At 35.5% G+C, this 17474-nt stretch overlaps 1 protein-coding gene and 1 long non-coding RNA gene across 2 annotated transcripts in view; one reads left to right on the top strand and one right to left on the bottom strand.

Moving 5' to 3' along the window:
• The window catches only part of LOC113510191 (unextended protein-like), a 53099-nt gene extending 35844 nt beyond the window's left edge, over positions 1-17255 (bottom strand). Inside the window, exon 1 of the mRNA XM_026893640.3 lies at positions 16784-17255. Within this exon, the coding sequence (XP_026749441.2) occupies positions 16784-17160 (377 nt within the window). The 5' untranslated portion in view covers positions 17161-17255. The remainder of the gene's footprint in view (positions 1-16783) is intronic.
• On the top strand, positions 1939-8178 carry LOC128202127 (uncharacterized). The gene is made up of 3 exons (XR_008253618.1): positions 1939-2073; positions 5522-5714; positions 8063-8178. It is a non-coding gene; the product is annotated as an uncharacterized LOC128202127 (long non-coding RNA).
• Positions 17256-17474: the final 219 nt, after the last annotated feature.

Below are 17474 nucleotides of genomic sequence, written 5' to 3'. Positions count from 1 at the left end.
GTAACATGTATTATTCCTTAAAGAGAGATTGTATCTAATTAATGATATTATTTGAGTGAAAAGTTTGTTTAGTGTATGTGTAAGTAAGTATCTATTTTCCCATCTTCCATCTTCATCTTCCAGTGTCACTCTCTCCTGTTGTATATGTACTTTGAAGTTTGTGTATGTTTGTGTATATTTATGTATGTATTTGTTTATGTATTTATACATATATGTATATATCTTTGTATATATTTATTTATATATAATAGTGCGCCACCTACCCTTTGTTTTTTTTCTTTTCTCAATGTTCTCTACCCAAAGGTTGTCTGGAAGAGATTGCTTAGCGATAAGGCCGCCTTTTGTATCATTTCTCATTACAGTAAAATGTATTTACTTTTTTATAAATGGTGCAATAAAGTGTAAAATAAATAAATATTATATCAGTCGTTAATCGAATATAGGCCTTTCCTTTAAAGGGGATTTTTACCACTAGTTGCCACATTTGGCAGGCGGATTATCATAATATACATTTATTACAAACTGTATGGGAGATAGTATAAAATATAGATAAAACAGAGTGATTTACCAGACTGATGATGAGAGGTGGAAAAGAGATGGAAGTAGATAATTATTATACACTGAAGTACCGGACAAACTTTAGTGGAATTTTACGAAGACCAAACAGCGGGTCTACCATGAAATGAAATTCCGAAATTTCGGACTCAATTTCGTGTTTTTGTTTATACCAAAATCGGATCAATAAATGGAGTTTAACATTTCGTTGGTCATACATCCTATCATAAAAGTCCAAAGCACCAATATTTTAACATTTTTAACATTTTCAAACGGCATGTATTATGTAATTTTAACATCAAATGTGTGTTTCGTATGGCTCCGAAATTTTGAAAAACATTTCATGGTAAGCCCTCAGATATACACTTATTGTTACGCGGTTTACGGAACACAATAGTTTATGTTGACACACGCGTTGTATTCGGTTTTTTTTTCACTAGAGAGATGACGGATGATAACAGATGGTAACCCTAGCAACCACTCATAGTTTTTTTTTTTTACTAGTGCTGCAACCTTAATAGTACATTGTTAGATTAAGTTTAAATATAAGCACGATACACGATATTTTACGAACACTCAGCTTATGGAATGAGCTCCCTGCCGAGGTTTTCCCAAGAGCCTACAGCATGGAGTTCTTCAAGAGGGAGGTAAAGAGGTTTCTTCGGGGTCGGCAACGCGCGCGTAATACCTCTGGTATTGCAGGCGTTCATAGGCTACGGTAACCGCTTACCATTACGTGGGACGTATGCTTGTTTGCCACCTCAGTGGTATAAAAAAAAAATACAGAATTCTTATATTCGAAAGAAACAGATAAAAAATCCATAATAATTCTTATCTGTACTGAATATCTACTTTGATTTATATCTGAATATAGATATAAAATATGTTTTCGGTTTTAAAGAATTGAAAATAGCCGCCATTTTAGTAAATACATGTATATTAATTTGTAAACAATGCGTTACATTTGTATATTTATATCATTAAAAAAAAAAATCCTAATTCTAAATTAAAAAATAGATCTGAACTGAAATATTTTTATCTAATTACTTACAATACTAAAAAATAAAGCATTTCTTTTAACTTACAAAAAAAAAAAAAACTATCAAATAATTTATAAATTCATAAAATATACTATAAACATAATTTAATTTTATGAAGATTTTATAAAAATGCAGTGATCTATTCATTAATTTAGTTACAATCGATGACGGACACTAAAGGGCTACCACCCAGTGCCGTAAAAATCTTTACAAAAAGAAAGTGCATTTGTTTTGATAAAAAAAAAAAAACATGTGTCAGCCAATTTGACGTTTGGTTAGCTAAAACCTTTATCTCTAGATATAGTCTCAGTAATCTGTGATTAACCTAAGTTATTCTGTTTTTACACTCATGCTATATTTGTATTGGCCATAGCAGAATATCAGTGTTTTGCTCTTTTAAGGGCAAAGCAATAAACTGAATTGTGACCATTTTGTGTTACTATGGCACACGCATGAAGGAAGGGAAAGAAAGGAGATTGTTAGTTTATAGATTTTGTTTTTTTTCTTTTTTTATTTGTGCTTTTTTATTTTCATTCTTTTATCTCTTTTACAGTGTATTATGTGTATGTTTTTATTGTAATTTGTGTGCTGTAAGTAATGTAAATAAATTATCTATCTATCTATATAATCCAAGATATACGTCGTAAGTAGAATTACCACTTGATTTCATTCATAAAAAATAAATAACTACATGCCACTGCGTTAGGTTGACTGGAAGAAATCTCTTTTAGAGATAAGTTCGCCTTTGTTAACATTGTTATTAACTTATTGTTGTTACTGTATGTTTTAGTGCAATAAAAAAAAAAAAAATATATATATATATATATATATATATATATATATATATATATATATATATATATATATATTACTAACGTAGTGATCACTTACTCTGCATACCATATACATGAATTTTTACTGAAGATAGACTTTGTACAAAAGTCGATTGCATGTGTACCTCTATCCTATCCGTGTTTCTACCGTGAAGCAGTTGTGTTTGCATGGCTGTGTTTCGGTTTGAAGGGTGGGATATGGCAGTGAATTTACAAGGTACAGAGGAATAACACCCGAGTCCTCAGGAATGGCAACGCATGGGGCGTATCATGGGCGAAACAGTACACTCTGTTATGTCCATGGTACTGCTCATGTGTATAGGCGACGGTTACCACTTTCCATCAGGTGGGCCGTCAGCTCGTTTGCCATTCTAAGTTGCATAAAAAAATACGTAATTTTAATACACAGAACACATAAATAAATTCTCGGAATTGAATTATGGAAACATTCAACGGTCTTACATCATAATATAAAATGAATAACTGCTAATGAAACTTCAATTAGTAAATATCGATTCTGGCATGGCAAATGGTGTTAAGCGCCATTATGTCCGATATTGAGTTCTTTTTTTTTCAGTACGTTTGTTCCGTCGTGGAACAGGCTAAGGTCGGAGACCATGCTGCCTAGTCTTCAGTGTGATAAATTGTCTGGAATAATTGAGTTTTTTTTTTTATACTATACCATAGTGACAAAAAAAAATACGGCCCGTTTGATGATAAACGGGGTTACGGTAGTCTATGAACGTTTCTTTTTTTATGCAATTTAGAATGGCAAATAGTTACACTCCTCGCAAAAATTAAGGGAACATAAAAATTTTTGAAATTTTTGGGTGATTTTCAACAGGCTGTATTTCAGTGAAAAATAATCGTACAGGAAATTTAAAAAAAGGGTTTTGAAGCTTGAAAACTCTAGTTTTCAGATTTTTTGGTGAAAAAATTTTTTGAGCTCCGGTTTCCATGCAATTCTTAAACAAAGCTGAAAATAATTTTTTTCTGAATTTTCTAGGTTTCGTTTTTCACTCTATGAGAATGGAAAAATTTTTTCGAGCTACTTCATTGTATAGGTCTCTTAGCGTGTTTATTCAGCTTCAAAAATCGCTTTGGATGGCTCAATTACGACCATTTGTCTCCGAGATATCGAACTTTGAATGCAAAAGCATCCTTTTCCATTCAACTGCTAATATCTCTGGAACTACTGGTCGCACAGCAAGCGGGCGCCGAGTTTCTTTATCTGCATAAAATTTCCAATTAAGCACAGTCAAGAGTTAGTGAAGAAAAAAATTTTTTCCACCTCTAACATTGAATTGAAAAAAGTGGAAAAAAGTGACTTTTTCTCCTTTTTTGGTTACTTGGCTGTATCTTCGCTAATATGGGCGGGAAAGCTAAGGTTTGAGGAAAATTTTACAGTCTATTGTTCCTTAAAGAATCCCCTAAATCCCTGGAGCGATCGGTTCAACGGTTTTTCCCGGACCAATTGATTGAAATTTTGGAAAAAATAAGGGAACAAGGTTTTTGTCCCTTAAACTCACCCTAATCCATTCAAAAATCAATAATTTCATTTGTTTTTCACTTTTTACTAAATTTTTTTGTTTTTTAAAAATTCATTATCAAAAAAAAATCGAAAAAAATCAAGAAAATTTTTAAGAAAAATTTTTTTTTGAAAAGTCGAAAAAAGTTTTGATAAGTTGAAAAGACGAATCCGACCATGCAACCTCCACGTGGTATGCTTTGGGTAACGCTAATGCCGGCGGTAAATCGATCATCATCAATCAAAGTTTTTGTCAAAAAATTTTTTGTAAGCTTTTTTCGACTTTTAAAAAAAAAATTTTTCTTAAAAATTTTGATTTTTTTCGATTTTTTTTTGATAATGAATTTTTAAAAAACAAAAAATTGAGTAAAAAGTGAAAAACAAATGAAATTATAGATTTTTGAATGGATTAGGGTGAGTTTAAGGGACAAAAACCTTGTTCCCTTATTTTTTCCAAAATTTCAATCAATTGGTCCGGGAAAAACCGTTGAACCGATCGCTCCAGGGATTTAGGGGGTTCTTTAAGGAACAATAGACTGTAAAATTTTCCTCAAACCTTAGCTTTCCCGCCCATATTAGCGAAGATACAGCCAAGTAACCAAAAAAGGAGAAAAAGTCACTTTTTTCCACTTTTTTCAATTCAATGTTAGAGGTGGAAAAAAATTTTATCTTCACTAACTCTTGACTGTGCTTAATTGGAAATTTTATGCAGATAAAGAAACTCGGCGCCCGCTTGCTGTGCGACCAGTAGTTTCAGAGATATTAGCAGTTGAATGGAAAAGGATGCTTTTGCATTCAAAGTTCGATATCTCGGAGACAAATAGTCGTAATTGAGCCATCCAAAGCGATTTTTGAAGCTGAATAAAGACGCTAAGAGACCTATATAATGGAGTAGCTCGAAAAAATTTTTCCATGCCCATAGAGTGAAAAACGAAACCTAGAAAATTTAGAAAAAAATTATTTTCAGCTTTGTTTAAGAATTGCATGGAAACCGGAGCTCAAAAAATTTTTTCACCAAAAAATCTGAAAACTAGAGTTTTCAAGCTTCAAAACCCTTTTTTTAAATTTCCTGTACGATTATTTTTCACTGAAATACAGCCTGTTGAAAATCACCCAAAAATTTCAAAAATTTTTATGTTCCCTTAATTTTTGCGAGGAGTGTATTTTGATATAAATTACAACTGACAGAGATATGAGGTGACAAACATAAATACAGCCGAATTGATCTGTCGCCTATACACATGAGCAGTACCATGGACATAACAGAGTGTACTGTTTCGCCCATGATACGCCCCATGCGTTGCCATTCCTGAGGACTCGGGTGTTATTCCTCTGTACCTTGTAAATTCACTGCCATATCCCACCCTTCAAACCGAAACACAGCCATGCAAACACAACTGCTTCACGGTAGAAACACGAATGGGACAGAGGTACCCAAGCAATCGACTTTTGTACAAAGTCTCCCTCTGGTGAATATATATATATATAAATTTTATAGAAATATGATCATCGAGTATATTAGCTGTGTGGTCCCGGCATAGAATAAGCCACCCGTTCCTTTCCAGTAGGTGTCGTAAGAGGCGACTAAGGAAAGGCGAGGGATGGGCAGCAGCTCTTAAAAAGACACCAAAACCAAACTGCGATTGCCAATCCGCCTGCCAAGCGTGGCAACTGCTGGCAAAACCCCCTTATGGGGGAGGCTATGTCCAGCAGTGGACGTTTATCGGTTGATACAACAACAGATTGAACGACAGAAAGGTCAGCGATAATTAGCTAGATGGCGCTGCATAGTTCACTTTTAGCACGTTCCCGTATTTGTTCCATATTTTTCCATATTCCATGTTTATAACGGCTGAAAACGGCCATCTTTTATTGCGTAGTAAAAAAAAACTGCATGTTGTGAAGTAAAATCTATTTGCAATCGCAAGACGCAAATCCGCGTTCTAAATATAAATATATTTAACCCAAACATCTAGTCACTTATCTGTATTTTGTCAGAATTGAAATGGGTTTTTTTTACAATAAAAACGTCCTTTGCAACCGACTTCAAAAGGGGGAAAGGATTGTTAGTAATGGAGACTGAGAATCCTATTGCTAGCAATATACCCAACCAGGTCGACCTCCTCGCGGTTCCCCCTGGAAACTATCATGGTTAATTCCTGATGAATTCATCATGATGGGCTAACTGGGCTGTTTTCATTCTCATCTATCACCCTTCACTGGTGCTCCGCCAGCGTATCACGTTAGCGCAGGCGGGGTTACCATACCATTTTCACCCATCAAAAAAAAAATATATATTAACAACAATAGATCTTACAGTGCCAATAACTGCTGCACCTAATTGACTATTTTATTAATGTTGCTTTGCTTTATATTGCTTTTGTTTTGTTATTATATATTAAGCTAAAAGGTGTCTCATCACAATTTATAACTTTTTAATTATTATAGAAGTGTGTATGTATGCGTGTGTATGTTTATGTGTATGTATGTGTGTATATGTATATATATATATATATATATACACAAATGTGTATACACACACACACAATATATGGTGGGATATGGCGTGAATTTACAGGGTACAGAGGAATAACACCTAAGTCCTCAGGAATGGCAACGCATGGGGGGTGTCATAGGCGAAACAGTATACTCTGTTGTGTCCATGGCACTGCTCATGTCTATAGGCGACGGTTACCACTTCCCATCAGGTGGACCGTTAGCTTGTTTGCCATTCTAAGTTGTATAAAAAAAAAAATAAAAAAAATTGTGTTTATTTTGTTGAACTGTATTCGAAATTTAATTATACTCGCGGTGACTTTAAGGGTACCCACCTATAATTCTACAATCCGAAATCTTTGCCTATAATATTGCAAATTATAGTTCCAAATTTGAATTTATTCAGAGTTCGAACGCATTTCGTAGCGGTGTTTTGGACAAGTACATCACTAATAGACTTTGTCACGCGACGGGCCAAGGGAGTGTCCGCTTAATGCTATATCGTAAAAAAATAAAACATTGGATATTAGCGGCGAAGGTTTTTAGCCTAATAATATAAAGAACTGCTAATAATATTAGCTAATGGACTCATTTTTTTTTTTACAAATTTACTATTGTGTGTTTTTCGATGCTACTGTGGCAAATTATTAAAGTAATCATTAATTACTAGCTATAGTCCGCGGTTCTGCTCGCCTGGTTTCGTGTTACCCCTTAAAATTGACACTTTCAAAAATCTTTTCTTAACAGATGTTTACATTATAAAATAATTTACGTTTAGAAACATTATGTATTTATTTTATATTTTGTATAGTAATTTTAACTTTTAAGAAAAAAGTGATATTGCGGGTGTCTAATGGTGACGGTAAACGCTTACCATCGGGTAAGCTGCATGCTTGTTTGCCCTGTATGCTATAAAAAAAATTATAGTTATAATTCTTATAATTGTAAATTATGACGAGTGCACTATTGCCCTTTCATTAGCTTTTTTTTATGCGTGAAAATGGCATGGTTACCCCGCCTGCGCTATCGGTATACACTAGCGGGGTACCAGTGAGTGGTGATAGGTGAGGATGAAGAGGCAGGTCAATTAGCCCATTGTGACGAATTCAATGATAAATTGGTCACGATAGTTTCCGGGAGGAACCGCGTGGAGGTCGACCTGATAGGGTATATTGATAGCAATAGGGACTAAACTCCCTATTACTAACAATCCCATCCCCCCCCCCTTTCATTAGCTTGTGATGTTTCTGTTTCGATAATAGGAAACATTTAATAATTGTAGTACAAAAAAAATCGACGTCATTTGTGGCAAAACCAATTATTTTAATTTAAAAACTAAACTAACGGATAGATTTAAAAAAAAAAAAAGAATTTTCCAAATCGGCCAATCAACTGACAGAGTTATGAGATAAACATTTAAATATAAAACAAAAATACAATCGAATTGAGAACCTGCTTCTTGTCGATTTCCTTGAAGTCGGTTGCAAATAGATATCTATGGAAAAAATGGCGGGAACAATGAACATTTAGTTTAAATTGAACAGCTGTAGTTTGAGTAGAGTACATAAACACGCGACGGGACGATGCGTAATTGTTTGTTATGATTGCAGTGCGTTTTGAATGTTACTTGTGGAGAAATAATAATTAACGAGTTACGAGCCTCTCATACATGACGTTGGTAGAAATGGACGTAAAGATGGCGACCGATCACCATTGAGAAAAGAACTATTTACAACCTTAGACCAAGTACGTTATACTCAGTCTATGTTTACAACAGTCATGTTTACTATAGAAAAAATATTGTTATCTATGTATGCGTTAACCGACCATAGAGTCAAGAATACTTTTCCCTTTAACTTACCGCTATATCTACATTATAATTTTCCCTTTAAAATTATAAAAAAAAAAATGACGAATGCATCTGGTGCCGTGCCATATGAAGAGAAAAAAAAAGTCTAAAAAACGTGACAGGAAACAGAATAAAACTAAATTCCAGACAAATTATCTTTTTGAAGACTAGGCAGCATGGTCTCCGACCTTAGCCTGTTCCAAACGGAACAAACGTACTAAAAAAAAAAAAAAAAATAAAACTAATTTATTTTAAAAGTAAATTTTGTCAACACATACACGTGTTATTTCGTCAATACTCTAAATCTGTCTCTAATATTTCAATTTGCTTTCACAGCAAAATCTTTATTGCAAAAACCAACAGGAAGTAATTGTCTAATAGATGTAAGTAAAAATTACTGTAATTTTAGTTTACGATGGCTCATAAAACAATAATTTCGTGAAACTATCAATTTGAAAATATTAGATTAAGAGGTAATTCACTAGAGGGAGACTTTGTACAAAAGTCGTTTGCTTGGCCACCTCTGTCCCTTCGTGTTTCTACCGTGAAGCAGTTGTGTTTGCATGGCTGTGTTTCGGTTTGAAGGGTGGGATATATCAGAAAATTTACAGGGTACAAAGGCATAACACCTGAATTCTCAGGAATGGCAACGCATGAGGGGTATCATGGGCGAAACAGTATACTCTGTTATGTCCGCGATACTGCTCATGTCTATAGGCGACGGTTATCACTTTCCATCAAGTGGGCCTTTAGTGTGTTTGCCGTTCTAAGTTGTATAAAAAAAAAAAGTTATGGCATAGATATAGAGAATTGACGACTCACAATTCAGCCCTATTATCACAAATATAATATTATCAAGGTATTTTATCAAGTATTACTTTATAAACTGTGATTTTATCGTATTTTATGCAATAAGTGCAAGAAATAGACGGTTTTTTTGCAAACGCTTATGTTATAAAAAATGGCACGCTTTTTCTGTAAGTATTTGATAAAATGAAATTGAAATTTTTATTAATATAAAAATCATAAATGTAGTTTCAAAAAGTAAAAATAAATCGATTTGGAAAGTTCTTTTGTCGTCCTCCGTGACGCAGCGGTCAACACGCCTGCCTGCGACGTGGAGGCCCCGGGTTCGATCACCGGCCAGGTCATGATGGAAAACGATCTTTTCCTGATTGGCCTGCGTCTTGGATGTTTATCTATATATGTATCTATTATAAATATAGTACCGTTGAGTTAGTATCCCATAACACAAGTCTCGAACTTACTTTGGGGCTAGCTCAATCTGTGTGATTTGTCCGTATATATTTATATTTATTTATTTATTATCTGAAATTGTAAATATGTATAATACATACTTACAGATTAGTTAAATAGAAATTTTAGCAAAATTTTTTTAAAGTAATTTAGTTTTTAAATCAAAATAACCGAGTTAGTCGCAATTAAAATAAATATTTTGTGGGACATAATCTTTATTGCTTTATTTTAAACAGTAGGTGCAATATTTGTTTGTATAACTCTTAAACTGTTCAACACATTTTAGTAAGGTTAGCGTTGCGGCGCCTGTGCAAGTAGACAGATAGATACTCTTTATTGTTTCCTCCAAAAGATTACAATAGTAAACTTATTATAGATACAAACAATTACAAGAAATGATCGCAGTGAGACAACAATGGGCGGCCTTATCGCTGAGAGCGATCTCTTGCAGCCAACCTTTGGATGGAGAGGAGTAATTATAAACAGTTTGATCGGAGTCGCGATGAAAAAATCTGTTAGTTTTACTCTATTGTTCTGCATTGATATTCTCTATGATTTTAAAATTAACGCCTCGTAAAATTTATTTTACATTTAACATAAAAACTAACTTTTTTGGCTGAGATAGTAAACTTAGATACCTATATAATGTTGTGATCTCTTCTTTAAAGCAAAAAAAGAATTAAAATTTTTGCTATACATCTTATTTTTTTATTTCAAATCGTGTAGGCAGGCGCACGCCATTTTATAGAATTTTTGCTCGACTTCAATTACATTTATCGCGATTAATTATTGAAAAAATATATTTACCAGAGGGAGACTTTGTACAAAAGTCGATTGCTTAGGCACCTCTGTTCCATTCGTGTTTGTACCGTAAAGTAGTTGTGTTCACATGGCTGGGTTTCGATTTGAAGTGTGGGATATGGCATGAATTTACTGGGTACAGAGGAATAACACCCGAGTCCTCAGGAATGGCATCGTATGGGGGGTATCATGGGCGAAACAGTATACTCTGTTATGTCCATGGTACTGCTCATGTCTATAGGCGACGGTTACCACTTTCCATCAGGTGTGCCGTCAGCTTGTTTGCCGTTCTAAGTTGTATAAAAAAAAAAAAAACAAAATAAAAAGTAGTCTATAGCACTCAGGGATAATATATCTTTCTAAAAGCGCAATTTAGTTTCTAAATCGAATCAGCAATCTATTATTGCAATCAGTATAGGGACAATAACGGGCCATTGTCCATTAAACAAACATTTATACACAATAGGAGCCACAGACAGCCCTCTATGTCGAGGCTGTTTCGACGCCGAAGAAACGGCTGCTCACGTAATCCTGGAACGTGAAGCTATGGCCTATCAACATTTTGAAATCCTCGGAACGGTGAGGTCGCTCCGTGAGGCCTGTGAAGATCCCAGCAAGCTTCTGTCCTTCTGGGCGGAGGTTAGCTGTACTAGCCACGACTCATACGCACAACGGCCCAAATGAAAGGCTAAGCGTGGGAAATAGAGTCTAATTTACAATACATTACATTTACCCAGTCAGTAAACATGTCCCGGTTACGCGAAGTCGTCATTAAAAACTAGCTATTTATAAAAAAAAAAATGCGCTTTTAACCGGTTTTGTTTCATTCAATACATACCATTCATTCATTAGTATATTTCGTTCAATTAAATTGATGTTCAAGTTTAATTCGTCCAATTGGCCGTAGACCGGTTATAGGCGGTTTTTTATGTAACTCTGACAATCAGTCAAGCTGACGGACTATCTGGTGGATAGTACAAGGAGACTGGTATAGCGAGGTCCCAGTCTACTTTCTTGATTTCCACTGAAGTGGCAAACAAGCAACCGCCCACCTGATGGTAAGCGGTTACCGTAGCCTATGAACGCCTGCAATACCAGAGGTATTACGCGAGCGTTGCCGACCCTGAAAAACCTCTTTACCTCCTTTTTTTTTTTAAAAAAAAAGACATGCTGTAGTCTCTTGGGAAAACCTCGGCTTGAGCTCATTCCATAACCTGCGTATTCGTGGCTATAATAGCTGGCTCCTGTTGCCAGGTTTAAATAATTCAAAAGCCCTTACTAAAAATAGTGTGTGTATTAACAATACATATATATATATATATATATATATATATATATATATATATATATATATATATATATATATATATATATATATACGGGCCGCTAGTTTATATATAAAAACATGTTTCGAGTTGGCCAGACGGCGTGTTATCAGTGTACGCGCTCACATGACTCAGTATTGTAATTGATACCAATTAATAACACGATTGTATTGTATGTGTACATTGTAATAGTTAGTACATTGTATGTAATGTACATTGGCTTGTGGTCCTTGCATAGAATAGGAACGAAGGAAGTCGTGTTTGCATGGCTGTGTTTCGGTTTGAAGGGTGCGATATGGCGCGAATTTACACGGTACAGAGTAATAACTATAATTACGATGCAAATGCAGCTAAACTATTATATATTTATAAGAACGGCGAGATAAATAAAATACATATTATTATGTACGAATATTAAATAATATTACATACATACATACATATCTGTCACGCCTGTCTCCCATTAGGGTAGGCAGAAACAATGGAACGCCAAATGCTTCGATAATAATATTATAAACAACATTGATACATTTAGTAGCAGCCTGCCAAAGATATTGGAAGCGGCTCAGACATATCTCGAGTCGGGTTAAACACATTTATTATAACTTTGTATGTTGGCACACTAGATTTATAACATTGATTTGGCTTTTGCCGTTATAATTGTTTTTAATGAATAAAAAAAAATGTTTTCAACATTCTTTTGGAAAATTAAAAAAGAATCGACAGAATGCATTATATTTTTAATAGTAAAAAATGTATAAGTGGCCAGTACGTGCAATATTAAGTAAAAAGAGTTAATTACCAAAGGGAGACTTTGTACAAAAGTAGATTGCTTGGGTACCTCTGTCTCATTCGTGTTTCAACCGTGAAGCAGTTGTGTTTGCATGGCTGTTTCGGTTTGATGGGTGGGATATGGCGTGAATTTACAGGGTACAGAGGAATAACACCTGAGTCCTCAGGAATGGCAACGCATGGGGGGTATCATGGGCGAAACAGTATACTCTGTTATGTCCATGGTACTGCTCATGTCTATAGGCGACGGTTACCACTTTCCATCAGGTGGGCCGTCTGCTTGTTTGCCATTCTAAGTTGTATAAAAAAAATCTTATATATTAAATTGAATCTGCAACAATATCGTTCCTTTAGACTTTTGATAGTAGGATTTATGAATGACAATATAAAGCTCCATTTACTGAAGCGAAAATTAGGAATTTCATTTCATGATAAACCGCCACGGGTCGACGACCTTTTGACAGACAGGGATCTCTTAGTGGTAAAGTGCAGTATAGGCCGCACTCAAGCGTAATTGCATAATTTTGATAATCGATCCCAATATCAATGGTAGGGGGGAAAGGGATTGTTAGTTATGGAGACTGAGAATTCCATTGCCAGTAATATACCCAACCAGGTCGACCTCCTCGCAGTTCCCCCCGGAAACTATCATGGTTAAATTCCTGATGAATTCATCATGATGGGCTAACAGGCCTGTTTTCATTCTCACCTATCACCCTTCACTGGTGCTCCGCCAGCGTATCCCGTTAGCGCAGGCGGGGTTACCATACCATTTTCACACATCAAAAAAAATCAATGGTAATGAAAATGCGAAAACATTTTATACAAAAAAAAAATAAGAAATAATTAAATAAAAAAAAATATTAAATGGATAGAAAAAAATGACATTTCTTTATTCTCTATGTCCCTTTCGTTTTTGTTTTTTTTAGTATATGTATTGTTTTTTTTTGTGTATGTATATATCTATCTATGGTTGTTGTTATTTTTGTGCTGTAAGTGATGCAAATAAATTATATATCTATCTATCTGTTTATCTAAATATGGTAGCGATTTAATAGAGAGAAAATAGAATAGGGACCTCGCCTGCGCAATGGCGAAAGGACGCGATTCCAAGCCACGCCTCAATATAAAAAAAAATAAAGGGGTACGCTGACGGGGCGCTAGTGAGGGGTGATAGTTTTTTTTTTAATTGATGACAATGGAATGATGATGACCCCGCGGGCGTTAACGGTATACGCTGGCGGGGTATCAATGAGGGATGATAGGTGAGATGAAAGGCAGATCAGTTTTTGTTTATTATGCAACATAGAATGGCAGAGCACTTGATGGAAAGTGGTAACCGTCGCCTATAGACATGAGCAGTACCATGGACATAACAGAGTATACTGTTTCGCCCATGATACCCCCTATACGTTGCCATTCCTAAGGACTCAGATATTATTTCTCTGTACCCTGTAAATTCACAACCACATCTCACCCTTCAAACCGAAGCACAGTCATGCAAACAACTGCTTCACGGTTGAAACACGAATCGGTACACAGGTGCCGAAGCAAACGAATTTTGTACAAAGTCCCCCTCTGGTAAATTTGTATAATAAGTACGGAGTAAGGGTAAAAATTAAACCGACAATTTGCTGCTAGATGGCGTTGGATAAAAGTTAAACAAGCTATCATTATGTTTCCCTTGCAAGTACAAATTTTGGCGGCAACCAACACGACTTCAGGCATTTGACAATTAGGATTTCAAGATCGCGTTTTCTGGTCTTTAGGAATTTTTGCAATGACTAGTCTGCGATAAGCATAAGTCATCTAAAAGGTATGTATGTCGGCAACGTTCCTACATATAATGGGAAGATTCTGGTCGCCCCGTTGTCCAGTTTGAGTTATCATCGATGATGTGCAACATATACTGTTGAGTCCTCAGGATTGGCAACGCACAGGGTATCACGGGCGAAACAGTATACTCTGTTATGTCCACGGTACTGCTCATGTCTATAGACGACGGTTACCACTTACCGTCAGGTCAGCTAGTTTCGCAGACAATCGCATCGAAAACTACCTACGTTCTAGCAATTCCTATGGCACACCAGACACTCGGCCTCTACAGTTTTATTATATGTATAAATAAAAAGCTTTTATTTATACCACAAAGGTAGCAAACAAGCATACAGCCCGTCTGATGGTAAACGGTCGCTGTAGCCCATGGACGCCTGCAACACCAGGGTTGTCACGTGCGCGTCGCCGACCCTGAAGGAACCTTAATACACCCTTTTTGACCCTATAATGTATTCTCTAGGAATGAATAGTCTTTTTAAAAGAAACGCTGCTGCCCATCCCTCGGTCATTAAGACTTAATCGCCTCTTACAACACCCACGGGAACGGAAAGTGTGGTCAATTCCATGCTGGGATATCTACAAGGCAACTTTATAAATAATACATACATATCTGTCACGCCTGTCTCCCATTAGGGTAGCGCAGAAACAATGGAACGCCAAATGCTTCGATTCGAACAAACCTCTCTCGCTTCCTCCACATTCATCAATCTTTTCATACACGCTCGCCGGTTACGGGTATAAATAATCGATTAGAAATATTGAAAATTAATAGACTGTAATTTTTTTTTTTAATAAAATTGCGAGTACTTGCTCAATTTACTTATCAGTGATCACTACACTAGGCTCGTTACCCTGTTTCGTAGTAACTAGTGAGTGGCTAATTGAATTAGTACGTATTTACCGCCATTTACAGTAGTATTTTTATACAATTTTATCATTTATCTACTCAAAACGTAAAAGACACTTTTTATGATGGGTGAAAATGGTAACCCCGCCTGCGCTAACGGGATACGCTGACGGAGCACCAGTGAAAAGTGATAGATGAGAATGAAAACAGGCCAGTTAGCCCATCATGATGCATCCATCAGGAATTAACCATAATAGTTTCCAGGGGGAACCGCGAGGAGGTCGACCTGGTTGGGTATATTGCTAGCAATGGGATTCTCAGTCACCATTACTAACAATCCCTTCCCCCCGGACGCAGGTGGCTCAGGACCGTTCCTTATGGCGGTCTACGGGCAGGCCTATGTCCAGCAGTGGACGGATAATGACTTCGATGACGATGATAAAATTCATGTGAATTTAATTGTACATTAACAAAGTGTTCATTTCACGTTTGTCATTTTTGTGGGTATTTACGTATAGATAAAAAAAAAATGTGGGTATTTTAATAAAATTATTAAGTATATAAAAATTACAATTAAGAAATTGCCAACGGACTTAGCATAATCAAATAATATGAAAATAATAAACTTAACTTTTTTTTTTATACAACTTAGAATGGCAAACAAGCTGACGGCCCACCTGATGGAAAGTGGTAACCGTCGCCTATAGACATGAGCAGTATCATGGACATAACAGAGTATACCGTTTCGCCCATGATACCCCCCATGCGTTGCCATTCCTGAGGACTCGGGTGTTACTCCTCTGTACCGTGTAAATTCACGCCATATCCCACCCTTCAAACCGAAACACAGCCATGCAAACACAGCTGTTTCACGGTTGAAACACGAATAGGACAGAGGTACCCAAGCAATCGACTTTTGTACAAAGTCTCCCTCTGGTGAATTAATTATTAATTTATAATTTAATTATTAATATTTATTTATTAATTAACACTGTAAAAAATATATAATCTATGTATTTTGTACATATAATAGATAATATACCTACTATAAATATTAATAAAAGAACTTAAAATATTACCTAAAGATTAGTAATTAAATGTTCAGCGGTAAGGCATTAAAATCTATTTCTTGGTCATGAAACTAAAAAAAAAAACTTCCCATCAAGGTTGCCAACTGTTCCAGCTGGGGTGACGCACTTGTGCAACTACCCGCGTGCGTAATAATTCGTGACACATACCTATCTAATCTTAAATCACAACGCTGATCAATAATCTAATCATGTAATAAGACAACGAAATAGGTATACGCTTAAATAACCACTTGGCAACATTTATATAGCTATATGTTATTATATAATTCAGTATTCACACGTAAAAATACAATTGACAATTTCAAATATACCGCCATTTTATCATTTTTATTCCAAATTAAAAAAATACCTTATACTAATCTCCATACGAATAGCTGGCGTATTAAAAAGTAAATCAAATAGGATCACAAAATAATTACAAACAGCTTTACCTTGCTGTGAATAGTTAATCTAAAAATGTAACCCTATGTACACACTTGTATGTATATTTATATTCAAATCGGTTTCGAAAAAAAACATATCACTGGACTCACCTCCACTCATTTCGTTTGATGACGTCATTTGCGTCCAAAAATATACTGCTCCCTTGATGTGTCCACCCGTAAATGCCTTTAGCACAGAAATACAACTTTCCAGACTTGGACACTTTTATGTCAACGTTATTTAGCGTTCTCTCGATAGAAACAATGTTTTCACAAAGTTCACCTCTTACACCCGGCTTGGAGGTTAACGACCACTCTTTAACACCATTACCGGTCACATTTACGTTATAGTAACACGTATTGTCAGTACACGAAACATTGTTTACACGCACGGAAAATATCCATGGCGGCGAGGCAACACATGCGCTTAATAATAAAAATAATAATAGGAAAACACCACTAGTCCGTAATAAACACACTGGCGCCATGGTAGTCGCTGCGGGAAGAATGAGTCAAATCAAAAGTCCGCACTCCGTATGTATGTATTTATTATTCTATCTATACTCTGTGACTCGACAGACTTGCAGCTCGTTTTGTTATCGAATAACCATACGTAATCGAGTCGACGCCGGCCGGCGTCACGCCAGGCCTGCTTGGGTTGCCATATATAATTTTCTATTTCTGTCCAAATATGAAAGTAATATTCTAAAAAAGTTATATATTTTTTTAGTCTTACTAATAAACCAATATTTATTACTACCGAACTTATGATGCAAAATAATAACATAATACTAATATACAT

The sequence above is a fragment of the Galleria mellonella genome, unplaced genomic scaffold (assembly GCF_026898425.1).
Source record: "Galleria mellonella isolate WM207_F2 unplaced genomic scaffold, CSIRO_AGI_GalMel_v1 utg778, whole genome shotgun sequence".
Classification (NCBI taxonomy): Eukaryota; Metazoa; Arthropoda; class Insecta; order Lepidoptera; family Pyralidae; genus Galleria; species Galleria mellonella.
Note: the sequence above shows the minus strand (reverse complement) of the source record. Positions and strands in the feature narration are given on the sequence as shown.